Raw genomic sequence first — 13,265 nt, forward strand, 5'->3', positions numbered from 1 at the left:
GGTCACATCCCAGAAGGAGGGGGGGCATGCTGGGGTGTGCAGCACGTGTGTGGTGGGAGAAGGGATGCTGGGGCACACAGGGACATGCATGGCACTGTATAGCTGCCCACCGTGGTACCTGGAGGGACCATTGGCATCTGCTCCAACGCCAGCCATGGGGCTTGGATCTGCACAGCCAAAATGGGAGGGCAGGTCCTGCCCTTCACCGTGCCCCAAACCATTTCTCTCCCTGCTTTATTCAGCTGCTGGTAGCCCCTGCCACGTGAGCCCTGGTGCTCGATCGTGGCTTCTTAGGGGGCAGGAAGGTGCAGGTGGTTGTGGAGAGGGGAACAGCAGGACATGGGAGCACCGGGGAGCCCAGGGCTGGGGCCACCATCCCCGGTGCCACCTCCTGGTCCCACTGCGAGGCCAGCTGCTGGGAGGTGCAGAGGGAGGCACCCAGGACTTGTAGTGTTAACGCGTTGCTCCTGTATGGCCTTGCACGGAGGCAGGAGAGAACCCGGACACCCTCCCTGGGTGCTGCGTGGGTTGCCAGGATGAGTCACAGCAAAGCTGCTGTGGGGAGCAAGATGCTCGCTGTGCCCGGTGCCATGCTGTGCCCCCCCCACCTCATCCCTGGGCCGCCCCTGCACCCCTGTCACACGCAGGCACCCTGTGTCCCCGCACACGGCCGTGCTGCGGGGAGGGAAGCAGGAGTGAGCGCGCCAGGAACAGAAGGCAGCGTCTGGCAGCCCCGTGCTGTGTCAGGGCCACCGAGCCAGCGATGTGGGGGTGGTGGGAGCTGACGGCACGGCGTGCCGGCGGGAAGACATACACGGCCCCCTGCATGGGCTGCTGTGGGTGCGCAGGGCACACGCATCCCCCTGGGAGAGGAGTGCACCACCTCCATGCTGGAGTGCCCGCCGGGTCGTGCCATGTCGAGGCAGCTTGTCCTGCTGCTCCTGGCAGTGTGCTAGGGGAGGGGACAACGTTTCACTTCTCTGGTCCCATATGGCTCCCTCTGGGCTTCTCTCTGGGCCCAAGCAGCATGTGACTGGTCCCAGCAAGTGCTGGTGGGCATCACTGTTCCTACACCCCTCTCACCATGCTGGTGGCTGGCTGCATTTCCATCTCTTGGGCATCCTTCCCAGCCCTGTCGCAGTGCTGGGTGTGGACAGACCCTGTGTCTCCTTGGGGGTGCAATGGGTCTGTGCAGAGGAGGGGGTGCCCAGGGCTCTTGCCAGGGGACACGGAGGGGAGGAGGCCCTGGCTCCCCATGTATCTCTTGGGTAAGGGGTGCTAGATCTGAGGGAACTCTGGGCTGGTCCCTCTTTTCCAAGGCCCAGGGTCTCCTGCCTTTTGGGTGCTTCAGAGGATGGAGCCCACCCCAGACTGCAGGAGCTTGGGGCTACCCAGGCTGGGTCCCAGCTCCTCACGCAGGGTGTGTGGCCCAGCACTCGCCTGCCATGGGCATGTAACCATGGAGGAGGAGGGTGTTACGGGGCAGAGACTGGGGTCAGAACCAGGTTTGGGGCAGGAGGAGAAGGGGGTGACAAACCACCCTGCAAAATGCCATCTGGGGATTGAAGTGGGGTCCTGTATCCCTCCTCCTTGCGTGCTCCCGTGGCTGTGGGACTGGCAGGCTGGGCATGAGGATGGAGGCATGGCTGGTGTGGTGATGCCAGCCCATCCGCTCCACTGGGATGGCCCAGTGGCATGCTATTGTCCATTGTCGGCCATGTGGTCCCATGTCCCCATCCCCGGTGTGGCATCCAGGGATGGCTGTGCAGTGTGCATGTCCAAATGTGGCACTGCCTGCTCATGTCATGGTGCAGGGGTGACACCCTGTGGCCACCTCTCTGCTGGAGTGGGGACACACGCTTCTTATGGCTCCTTGCACCCCTCCCCAGTCCCCTTGCCCCCCAGTCTGCCCAGAGGTGTCCCCACAGGGCCCTTGTCCCTCTAGGGACCCTGGCTGGGGGGTTGGGGGTCACTTCTGGGTGGTCGAATCTTCTCATCCCAGCTCTGTACTCCAAATCCCCTCGGTTTAACCCCCCTCCTCACCCTGCTTGCGTTCTTTGAGGAGGATGCTGCTAAACGGAGACACTTGTTCCCGCTCTACATGGTCACTCCTGGTCTGACCTGGGAGGGGAAGGACAGCTGAGGCCACCAGGATGGCAGTGTGTCCGGGAGCTGTGGCTGTTGCCGTCATTGTCACTGCCTAGAGAGCCCCGTTTTGCTGCTGGTGGTCCTTGGCTCATCCTGTGTTAGTCATGGGATGGGGCTCTGACGTCTTGCCCCAGCAGTGGGTGGGTGCTCATGGTCACACCGTCTCAGCCCAGTAGGTCACCCCTGTTCCCCCCCCCGCCGCCCGCCCTCCCTTCCATGTCAACACATGCCCCCAAGGATCAACTGGCTCTGGCGCGGCGCACATCGCTGTCACCTCCCTTCTGGAACGCACCAGACCTGATGGCACGTGGCCAAGCCCAGGGGAGCCCCCAGGGACACGCAGAGGTCCCCGGGGCTTGGAGGAGGGTGCTGTCCCGCACCCTGGGGTGCAAAGCCAAGCATCCATCTTTCCCTGCAAGCAGCGTTTTTTGGGGTGGGTGGCAGCCCTCTGCAGTGGCCCTGCATCCCAGCAGAGGGAGCACCCTCCCCGCAGAGCGGGGACACCGCTACCCGCCCGCAGTCCCCGTGGGGCCGCGGGGACACCCTGACGGGCAGCAGGAGGTGCTCCAGGCTCCCTGCAGACGGCAGGGCCACCTGGGTGAAGGGTGGCCGGTGCTCTGACGGCTGTGAAACCTAACGCGCCGGTCGGAGCTGCCCCCCCAGGGCCCTGCGACGCTGTCCCCGTCCCCAGGCTGGGTGACAGTAGGATGGAGCTCTGGGTTTGGAACCTCTCCGTGGGGAGCAGCCCCATGGGGACCACAGCACCCACTGCGTGGCACTGATCAGTGTGTGATGGATCTGGGGTGGTGGGCCGTGGGCTGTGTGGCCATCACTACAGCATGAATTTACCACCTCTGGGATGTCCGTCCTTGGAGGGTGTGAGTTGGACAGACGATTCCTGCCCCAGCCTTAAATCCCACAGGAGCATTCCCATCTTTTGGTGTGGGGCCTCTGGGACTTTCACTGGGACGTTTGCACCAGCATTCAATGGCATTCCGGGAGAGGTTTGCACCAGCATTCAGGGGAGATTTGCACCAGCATTCGGGTGGTGAGGAGGTTTGCGCCAACATGCACGGGTAGGTTTGCACCAGCATTTAGGAGAGCAGTTTGCAGGCTGTGGAGGCTTTGTGAAGACAGGGTGGCATTGCCCCTGTGGTCACCAGCCTCAGAGGAGCAGCTGACAGCTAAGAGATGCCACGGCACCACTTTGTCCATTCCCCCACTGCATCCTCCCACTTCTGCCCAGACCTCGAGGCTGCCTGTGCAGAGGCACAGCTGGCTGGGGCATGCTCTGCCCTGCTCAGTGACCGCTGGCTGGGGACCTGCAGCTGCAGCAGAGCATGCATGCCAGGCCACTGGCACAGCAGTGGTGACAGCACAGCCCTGCGGGACGCAGGCCAGCCCAGCCACCTGTGGCCGTCCTTAGCCAGCTCCCCAGGGACACCAGCCGACTGCGGGGCCTGGCAAGGGTGGCCAGGCTGCTGCAGGGGGTGGCAGGGGAGGATGGGGCTGCGAAAGCCGCCTGTGCCTTGCTCCCAGGGGAAGGGCTGGGTGTAGAGTGGGGCTGGATTGGGGTCCGTGGGGTTCTGCCTTCACAGCTTGGATCCTGTGGAGTGCTCAGAGTGAGGGATCTGAGCTGGTAGCAGGTGCTTCACCCCCAGGGTCCCTAGACCTGTGCTCTGCCCCAGCTCGCTCTCCAGCTCTGGCAGCCGGAGCAATAACTCAGTAATTAACAGCATCTCCCCAGGCGAGGGCTTCCCTGGGGCTTCCCTCCACGGGCAGAGCACAAGGCATCACCCACACGTGGCATCCCAGCTTCAGGCACAAACCACTGCCAGCCCCTCCTCCCTCTGGGTGCCCATCTTCTTCCTCGAGGCGGTGAGTTCCTTTCCTGAGAGCTTTTACAGCTAGTCTAGCTCCCAGGGCCTGAAATGCTCACTGCTCTCCAGGCTGGATTTTCTCCAGGGAGCCAGCTGGACACCACTGCTGTGGTCTGGATGCAATGGCAACCCCTCTGACTTGGGAACCACAGCCCTGGGAAGGGGCTGCAATATCCAAGTCCAGCTTTTAGCGACAAGCTCTGTGTCCTTGCAGACCCTACAGATGCTGCCAGGGCAGCGTCCCCCTCCTAATTCCCCCCCAGATCCACTTCTCGAGCCCCATTCCCCACCCTGCTGCAGCGCAGGCACTGTTTAAGGAAAGTCCCCCCAGGTAGGTGACCCCCCTTTGCTGGCACCGTGGCTCCCACAGACTACATGGCACCAGCAAGAGATGCAGCTTTCCCTGGGTGCTCTGTGGATGTGGATAGAACTGGAGGAGCCTCCAGCCATGGGGGCCACTCTCCAAACACCTCCTCCCGAGGACCCTTGATGTCTGCACAGGGTTATTTTGGAGTTTCCGGCACTGCTGCAAACGGCCTGTTCCCAGCATCCCACCTTCCCCTGTGCCCAGTGCTCTGTTCTCAGTTCGCAGCCTCCAGTGCCTTTGCAGGCAAGGGGCACCCTCATCCCAGTGGATGCGCATCCCTCCCGCTGCAGGGGCCAGGGCTGTTGTGGGGCCAGCTGGGCGCTCTCCCCACTGTCTATTCTCCTGGTAAGACGTGGGGCATCCCGAGTTTGCAGGGTCCTGGGCGCACCCCCTGGCTTACCCCTGTCACTGTTGCAGGGCACTTCGGGGACACAAAGCCAAGCCTGTCCGGTGGGATAAGTACCTGAGGCCTGGGGAGGATGTTGAGCACAACAGGCAGCTGTGGGTTCCCCAGAAATCCCTGGGGAGAAGCCTGAAGCCCCGTAAGCGTGCCGGCAGGAGGCTAGTTGGACACAGCTGTTTAATGGACACTTCTCAGTACAGAGCAGGTGTTGCGACCCATGCACCCACAGCCGCCTCCCCGCCATGGCCATGGCTTTGGCCCCATATCGGACCTGGCATCCGAAATATCCCCATTGGCCAAGCACTCCAGGGCGGTAGAGGAAGATGTCACGGCATGGGCATGCCTCCCAAACTTGCAGCGGGGAGAGTCCCTGGAGGAGGGACCTGTGCCCTATCTGGGGCAGGGAAGCTGAGCGGGATGGTGCCCCCATCGCATCAGGGGGTGGAGGTGAAGGAGCAACCGGGCTGCCGCAGGCAGGCCCCCAGTCTGTGCATGGCTGAGCCAGGGCATGCCAGGCGGGGAGAGGCTGATGGCAGCACGGGGAGGGGGTCAGAGGGGCAGGGGGCATCTGCTGGGGCTTTCTTGGACCTGGACATCCCCCCGACTGGCATGCATGGGTTGAGGTTTCCAGGGGTCCCTGCTCCTTCACCAGCGGGCTCAGCGCATCCATCCACCTTAGGGCTGCTGGACATAAAGCCTGCCCAGTGAGTGCCTCATCCGTCAGCTGGCACCCTGGGGGGCTCTGGGGTGTGCCTCCTCTTCCTCCTTGCCCTGAGCACTGGTGCACCCAGCGAGGTGGGGATGCCTGCTTGCTGTGCTGGGGAGCGAGCAGGAGTGAACAGGGCTGGTGTGGGACTGGAATGCTGTGTAGGGGGGAAGCATCCCATGGGACCAAGGGGACACAAGGGGACAAGGGATGCAGGGCAGCACTCCTGCGCATCCGAGCTTGCCCTCCCACACCCTTATGCTTTCTGTTCCCAGTGCTCCTTCCCACACTGTCACTGTTGGTGAGATTTGGTTAAGTGGTTTGTCCCAGCAGGGTAGGGTTGAGCTGTGCTGGGCAACGCTCTCCCAGACATGGCCACAAGCTGTGGGTGTGAGGATGGACCTACCAGGCTCTGGCCCTTGTTGGAGCTGGGCAGGGATGTGGAAGAGGCTAAGTTTGGGCCAGCCACATCCTCCCCACGAGGATTCACCATGCTGATGAACTGAGACGGCGCTTGCTGCAGACCCCCCAGGTGCTGCTGCCGGCAGTGCACAGGGGCTCAGCAGGATGCTGGGGGTGGTTGGGATGCTGGACTGGTTGGGATGCTGGGGGTTGTTGGGATGCTGGGGGTAGCTGGGATGCTGGGGTGGTTGGGATGCTGTGAGTGGCTGGGATGTACGTGGTGGTTGGGATGCTGGGGGTGGTTGGGATGCCAGGGGTGGTTGGGATGCTGGGGGTGGTTGGTATGCTGGATTGATTGGGATGCTGGGGGTGGTTGGGATGCTGGATTGATTGGGATGCCGGGGGTGGTTGGGATGCAGGTAGTGGTTGAGATGCTGGGATGCTCGGGATGCTGGGAGTGGTTGGGATGCTGGGGGTGGTTGGGACGCTGGGATGCTCGGGATGCAGGTAGTGGTTGGGATGCAGGTAGTGTTTGGGATGCTGGGGGTGGTTGGGATGCTGGGGATGGTTGGGATGCTGGGGGGCCCACGGCTGCCCCCATTGCCTGCCCCGGGCTCCTCTCTCACCCCATAACAACCACCCAGACCCGGCTCCAGGACCGGAGCAAGCCCCGCTTCTCCTTGGGGGCAAACTCCACTCTGACTGGGGGTCCCTGGGGACGGGTCCTGGCTGGCTCTGGATACTGTGGGGCTGGGGGACAGTCAGGGCAACTGGTTCCAGGCCCCCCACACCCCATGGCATCCCTGTTGGGGTCTGCGGGTCCCGGTGGTGGGGGAGGCCTCACCACCCAAGCTGGCGGTGCCGGGGGCTAGGCGGGGGGCTGCAGGTGGAGGGCCGCGCTGTTGGGGCGGGCGGCCAGGATGTAGGCGACGTTCTCCCGCAGGAAGCCGGGCCAGTCGATGGTCCTGGAGGGCAAACATGGGCTCACCAGCCGCCAAGACTCTGCTGCTCACCCCCGATGTCTCCTCCAACATCGGGGGGGTACTCCCCCCCGCAACCACCCCCTGCCTCACCTGGTTTCCTCCTGCTCCATGGCCAGCGGGGTCTTTTCCTGGCTCTTGCCACTGCTGCTGCTGGCGGGGCTGCTCTCCGACATGGGCCCTACGTGGCTGATGCTGTGGGGAGGAGGAGAAGGAGGAGTGCACCTTCTTCGTCCAACCCCTCCTTGCACCCCAAATAGCAGCAATGGGGACCAGGGCAGGGCTGCGGGGCTACAGAGGGGGAGGTGGCGGGAAGGGGGGGCAAACATTTGCACGCCGAGTGCCTTTGGTGGGTGCTGGGGTGGTGGTGGTAGCCGTGGCAGGGATGTCACCCCCCGCCCCAGAGCGGGTGTCCCCGTACCTGACATTGCAGGATGGCGTCTCCTTTTGGTGCTTGCGGAACCAGGTGTGCCGGGCCCGGCGGCACTCACCCTCCCCGATGAAGCCATCACTGTCCTGGTCCAGGGCCAGGAAGGCCGCCCGTGCCCGCTCACGCTCCTTGGCCGTCAGCAACCGCAGCAGGGCGTTCTGGAGGGGCAGAGAGAGGAAGGGCAGAGAGCGCTCACCCCACGGGAATACACCCCCGCTCCCGTGCCCACTGGGGGAATCCTGGCTTGGTTGCCACGGCCATGGGTGCTGGCCATAGAAGCCAGCTCTGTGTGCTGTGGCCATGGCTGCTGGCCGTAACGGCCATCCTTAGGTGCTACGGCCATGGCTGCTGGTCATGGGAGCTGGCCTTGTGTGCCATGGCTGTGGGTCTCTGGCTGTGGGTGCCGCCTGTGGGGTCTGGCCCTGGGCACCATGGATATAGGTAATGGCTGTGGTCGCTGACTATGGTCGCTGTGGCCATGGGTGCTGGTCGTGGAAGCCAGCCCCAGGTGCCATGGCTGTGAATGCTGGTCATGGGAGCTGGCCCTGGGTGCTGTGCATATGGGTGCCATGGCTGTGGTAGCTAGCTGTGGGCACTGCAGCCATGGGTGCCAGTCATGGGAGCCGGCCTCAGATGCTGTGGCTGAGGGAGCTGACAACAGATGCTGCATCCATGGGTGGTGGCCGTGGATGCCAGCCCCAGGTGCTGTGGCTGTGGTTGCTGGCCATGGAAGCTGTCCCTGGGTGCCACAGCCATGGATGCCAGCCATGGGAGCCAGCCCTGGGTGACATGTCGGGTGCCAGCTGTGGGAGCTGGCTTTAGGTGCTGTGGCCATGGGTGGTGGCCATGTGAACCAGCCCCGGGTGCTGCAGCTGTACCTGCGGCCGTAGTTTCTGCAGCAGCTGGATGGACTCGTGGGAGAGGAAGTCATGCCACTCGATGTGCCCCTTCTTGTCGGGGTCCAGGGCGGAGAACTGCAGGGCTGCCTGCTCCTCCTGCACCTCGGCCATGGGCCGCTCAAACTGCTGCTTGTGCACCAGGTGCTTGTAATGCAGGAAGTCGTCCAGGGTCAAGCAGGTCTCTGCGGGGACACATTGGCTGTGTGGAAACTGGGGAGAGGGGATCCACCTCCCCAACCGCCTCCCTCAACCATCTGTGACCCGCCGCGGGGAGTGTCCGCACCTGGAATGATCTTGCAGTGCTGCAGGGTCTCCATCAGGCTGTACATCTCTTCCTCCGTCAGCAGGAGATTGAGGTTGTCCTGGGGTGGGGGGCAGAGAGGAGCCATGGGGCAAAGGCAGGGGATGACGTGAGCACCCGTCCGTGCTGTGGCACAGGTGCGGGCACACGGAGAGGGACGGTGTGGTGTGTCATCCCTGAGCTTTGGATGCCATTTCAGCTCCACCATGGTGTCACATCCCCCGCCAAGGTGCTGGGGGTCTGGCTACTGGAGTGGGGTGGTGGCAAAGGGACGCTGTCCCCTCCCCTCCTGTGGCTCCCCATCAGGCCAAGGTGGGCGGCAGGAGCTGGGGAGCAGCAGGTCCCCCACTGCCACGGATCAGGGTGCAACATGGGACCCTGCTCAGGTCTGCATGCGACATGGCTCCCCAGGGAGCACCCACCGCCCAGCAGAAGCCTGGTGTCCCCCACCCCAGGTACTCACACAGTAGTAGCAGCTCCAGCCTGTCTCGGTGTGCGCCGTCTCCGTCACCTCCACGGCGCTGTCATTCTGCAGGTAGCCCATGCGGCGCAGGCAGCCGTCGTGGTACACCCGGCTGCAGACGCGGCAGGGAAAGAGGCTCTCAGCCGTCCACACCTCGCAGATCTCGCACATCTCATCGTTGAGGACCTGGGGAGAGACAGGCAGCTGCTCAGAAGGGCAGCACGGGCAGGGGTCTGGCTTCTCAAGTTGGGGGTTAGGGTGGTGCTTCACAGGTGGGGATGGATGTTGGGGGGTAGAGGGGATGGGAGGGTGGGATTGCATGGGCCTGGAACAAGGAATAGGTGGGTGGTGGGATCACAGGGGGCATGGCTGGTGGGGTTAGAGGAGGGTGGATGGCTTTGTGGGGAGGAATGGAGGGTGTATGAGTCCAGCTGTGGGGCTGTGGGGTTGCGGGTTCCCTGGGGTGCAGTGTGGTAGGTGTGGATGGCTGTGCTATGGGGTTGTAGGTTGGCTGGTCTTTGGGGTTGTAGTGTGGGTGGGTGGAAGTGCTGGTCTGTGGGTTGGCTGGTTGTAGGCGTGGACGGATAAGGCGTAAGGCTGTGGGTGGGGTGGTCTGTAGGCTTGTCGGGGTGGGTGGATGGACGGGTTGGGTCACGGGTGAGGATGGGTGGGCCGTAGGATTGCAGGCATGGGCAGATAAGCTGTTGGTTTGTGGGTGGGCTGGGCTGTAAGGGTCACAGGTGTGGATGGACAGGTCATGTTGTGGGCTGTCTGCCTGTAGGCTGACAAGCACTTATATCAGGTGATCCTTCTCTCTCCCCCAAAGCTGGAGCTCTCTGTGCCCAGCAGTGACCTGTCCTCTCCAAGACACCCTGGGGTCCTCCCAGGGCACATCTGACCAGTCGCACCCTCCTCCCCACTTGGCATCTCCAGCTGCTCAGCCCGACCCCTGGCCCCCGGCCCCATTGAGCCGCCTCCATGGGGCTTTGCCATGCCTGGGGAGGCTGTCACTGCCCGGTGGGCGCCAGCAATGCTTGCACATCCCCTGAGCTCTCCCCTACACATCTCCAGCCCCGTCCCCACCCCTCCATCCCCATCCCCGTGCTCCAGCCGCTCACCTGCTCCCGCTGCTCCAGGCTGATGTCTGGGGGCTCGTCATCGTGCAGCTCACGCTTGGGCCGGATGAAGGCGGGCGGTGTGAACCTGTTGGCTCGGTCAAACTCCTCCGGCTCCACTCCCCGGCCATCCCGCAGCCGCTCCCAGGCTGCCTTGCTGGCGCTGCCCTCCTCCGGCTGGGAAGGTCCTGCCGACGCCTCCTCCTCTCCCTCCTGCACCGCCTGCTCCAGCGTCCCCCGGCGCGTGCCCCCCGCCTCTGCCCGCCGCCGTGTCGATGGCTGCTCCCGCAGCCCGTCCTTAAAGGCTGACACGGCCAAGCTGACCTTCTGCACCTTCTCCACCGTCTGACGCCTGGACATCAGCACCCCCATGGCTCTGCAGGGGCGAGGAAGGTCTCAGTGCTAAGTCCTCGGGGGGGCAATGACGATTCCCACTGCTGCGCTGGTCCCTGGCCCCAAAAGATGTGCGGGTGGCTGTCCCCCATCTTCATGGGGAGCAGCCTGGGGCAGGGAAAAATGGGGGCTCCTAGGCAATTGGGCCCTGGGGTCATGTGTAGTGGCCACAGGGAGATGGACCTGAAGCCACGTGGAGGTCTGGCCATGGAGGGTCTGAGTGTTGGTGGGGGAGCAGGACTGCAAGCAGGGAGTGGGTTTGGGGGGCATCTTGCCTCCCCCATTCTTGCTCTGTAGGCTCTGGCTTAATAAACACATCCAAGCCCTTCCCACACCAGACCAGTAAATCCCAGAGGGACTGGGACCAGCTGTAACCCTGCCTCTTGTGTCCATCCCATTCTGCCGTGGAGAAAGCTGCTTTGGCCAGCCAAGGGCGAAAGGTGTCATCCCAGCAGCTCTGCCCAGGGCTGAGGCATAGCGGAGCTGGTGCTGGGTCTCTCACCTTCCCTAAATTTCAGCTCACCCCCCCAATCTCTCTCATGCTCACACGCTCATGTGTGTGTGTGTGCTGCTGCCCCGATCGCTGGGCATCCTGCATCCTGCCAGGAGCCACGCGGTGAGGCTGGGACAGCCGGGCGGGGGGGGGGCGGGCTGCGAGGGTGCAGGAGGGGAGGGGAGCAGTGAGTGGGTCTGGGGCGTGTGGGTCCCAAGACGGGGGTTTAGGTGCAGGACCGAGGGAAGGTCATCTTAGAGTAAAACGGGGAGGGCAACAGCAGCGGCAGCAGCAGGTTGGGCTCTGTCTCAATGAAGGTTGGCTGAAGCTGGGGAGAAGCAGGATTTGGTCTCCAGCGGCGTGGGGTACAGGCCCAGCAGGGTCCTGTGCCCAGCTTAGGTGGCTCTATGGAAGATGCTGTGGCCAAGAGGAGCTCCCAGCCGGTGCCCAGCAGGCAGCACTCGCTGTCTGTACGAGCTTGGGGGGGACATCGGAGCAGCCATCTCCCTCCCCGCCATCCTCGGCAGGGAAGTCCCCAGGTAGCGGGGATAATTAGCCGCACGCGTGCAAACGCCGGGATCTGGCGGCTGCGGGAGGACACGGCGCTGCGGGCGCTGCTGTGGCAGGGAGCCTGGGCAGGGTAATTACAGCTGCCCTACATCAGCGGCGCCCAGCAGAGCGTCCCTTCGCTCGGCCCCACACCCGCGCGTGCCCGGCTCCACCGTCTCGCCCTGTGACCCTCATCGGCATGGGGCAAACCCCAACGCCGCCGCGCCAGCACGCACATGCATGTGATCTCCCAGCCTCCCCCCCGCCACCGCCACCTTCCCAGCGTGGCGGGACCATCTGCGCGCACGTTCCCACGCGCGCAGCTGGGTGTGCGGTGCACGTGGGCCCCATCCCGTGCACGGGGGTTCGTGTGGATGGGGATTTGCAAAGGTGGGAGCCGGGAAGAGCTGGAGGTACGTGTCCAAGGCCACAGCAACAGCATCGCTGCGTCTGTGCTGACTGCCGTGGGGGGGTGGGGGGAAGACACCTGGGTGTCTCTGCCTCCTTGCCATGCTGTCACCCCCTGCCCTAGCGGCTCAGGATCCCATCGGCTATGGCAGGATCAGCTCTGCTGCAGGTCAGCACTGTGGCTGTGCCTGCACGCCATCGAGCCGGGGGACACCGCAGGGAGATTCCCCACCTTTGTAGGTCCCTGCATCACTAAGCATGGAGCGGATCCTGGCCTCATCCTGCCCAAGGCTTGGGTAGAAGCGGGGAGGAGAGGGTGCAGAGGCGCTGGGCTCATGGACAAGAGCCAAAAGAGGGGGGAGGGCCTCAGCAGTCGGCACACCAGCCCCCCCCCCCCCCCCCCAGTAGCTGCACTGGTGTTCCTGATCTCCGGAGTGCTGGCAGCATCTCCCTGCAGCACCGTGGGGCTCCAGAAGGCCCGTTTCCAGCCACCCTGTGGCACGCTAGGGCAGCCCGGGCAGCAGCGGGGTGGGTGGTGTAAGGGCCTGCTGTAACCTCCCCAAAATGAGGTTCCCTTGCATGTTCACGGTGTGGTTGCATCCCTGCCTTCCACTGCTGCTGGAGGATCCCAGCCCATCTCCCTGTTTTCTGTCCTCTCCCAAGGCCACCTCGAGTGTCTCCTGCCACAGTCGGTGCCACCAGCTGCTGCATGCCAGGAGTCTGGAGGGGATCACTCCTGTCACACCTTGTGTCTGTTCTCAGCCCCCCGGCCTCCCTGTGGCTGCTGGTGCTTCATAGCTGGACTCTGCCTGCACATCCAGGGGCTGAATGGCTTCACCCCAAGCTCTGTCTCCAGACCCCACTGCCTTTCCACAGGCCCCCGTGCTCCTCAGATACCCCAAACCTGCTCTGCACTCTCCAGAATCCTCTTCCCCCATGTCGTGCCGGTCAGGGCTGTGCGGGGTGGGACATCACCCCCACACAGAGCCTGACATGACTAAGGGTCCTGCCAGGCTTGGGGGTCCCTGCTCCCCTGGGGACCCCCGGATGTGGGGATTGAGGACCAGAGTCACCCTCACCCCATAGCAGCCCAGCTACCCAAGCAGTCCCCGGGGAAAAGTGTCTCTGCTGTTATTTGTGGCCCCCTCTGAGGTGCCCAGTGCCCAGGACCTGGTGCCACTGCCCAGCTCACCTTGGCCCGAGGTGCCAGTGCCTCGGTCTTGCTGCTGGGTGCCAACATGGGGGCTATTTTTAGGTCGCCCCCACGGAGGAGCTAAATCTGGGCATGGGCCGGAGCTGCCTGCAAATGCCCGGCTCTGCCAAGCCCT

General features: G+C 63.8%; 1 protein-coding gene across 1 annotated transcript; it reads right to left on the bottom strand.

Moving 5' to 3' along the window:
• Positions 1–6,774: 6,774 nt before the first annotated feature.
• Positions 6,775–10,466, bottom strand: PHF24 (PHD finger protein 24). The gene is made up of 7 exons (XM_054186479.1): positions 10,098–10,466; positions 8,980–9,165; positions 8,499–8,577; positions 8,195–8,397; positions 7,308–7,474; positions 6,980–7,081; positions 6,775–6,871 (listed from the first exon to the last, which is right to left on the bottom strand). Exons 1-7 carry the CDS (start codon positions 10,464–10,466, stop codon positions 6,775–6,777), a joined length of 1,203 nt encoding a protein of 400 aa, XP_054042454.1.
• Positions 10,467–13,265: the final 2,799 nt, after the last annotated feature.

Source organism: Rissa tridactyla, chromosome Z (genome assembly GCF_028500815.1).
Source record: "Rissa tridactyla isolate bRisTri1 chromosome Z, bRisTri1.patW.cur.20221130, whole genome shotgun sequence".
Classification (NCBI taxonomy): Eukaryota; Metazoa; Chordata; class Aves; order Charadriiformes; family Laridae; genus Rissa; species Rissa tridactyla.

Bases quoted from the DNA above. Each gene is read 5' to 3' on its own strand.
- PHF24 (XM_054186479.1), bottom strand. From the start codon at position 10,466: ATGGGGGTGCTGATGTCCAGGCGTCAGACGGTGGAGAAGGTGCAGAAG. The intron at 7,475-8,194 runs GTACAGCTGCAG...CTGCCCCTCCAG, and splicing joins TGCAGAAACTACGGCCGCAG to AACGCCCTGCTGCGGTTGCT. The intron at 7,082-7,307 runs GTACGGGGACAC...TCCTCCCCACAG, and splicing joins ACGCCATCCTGCAATGTCAG to CATCAGCCACGTAGGGCCCA.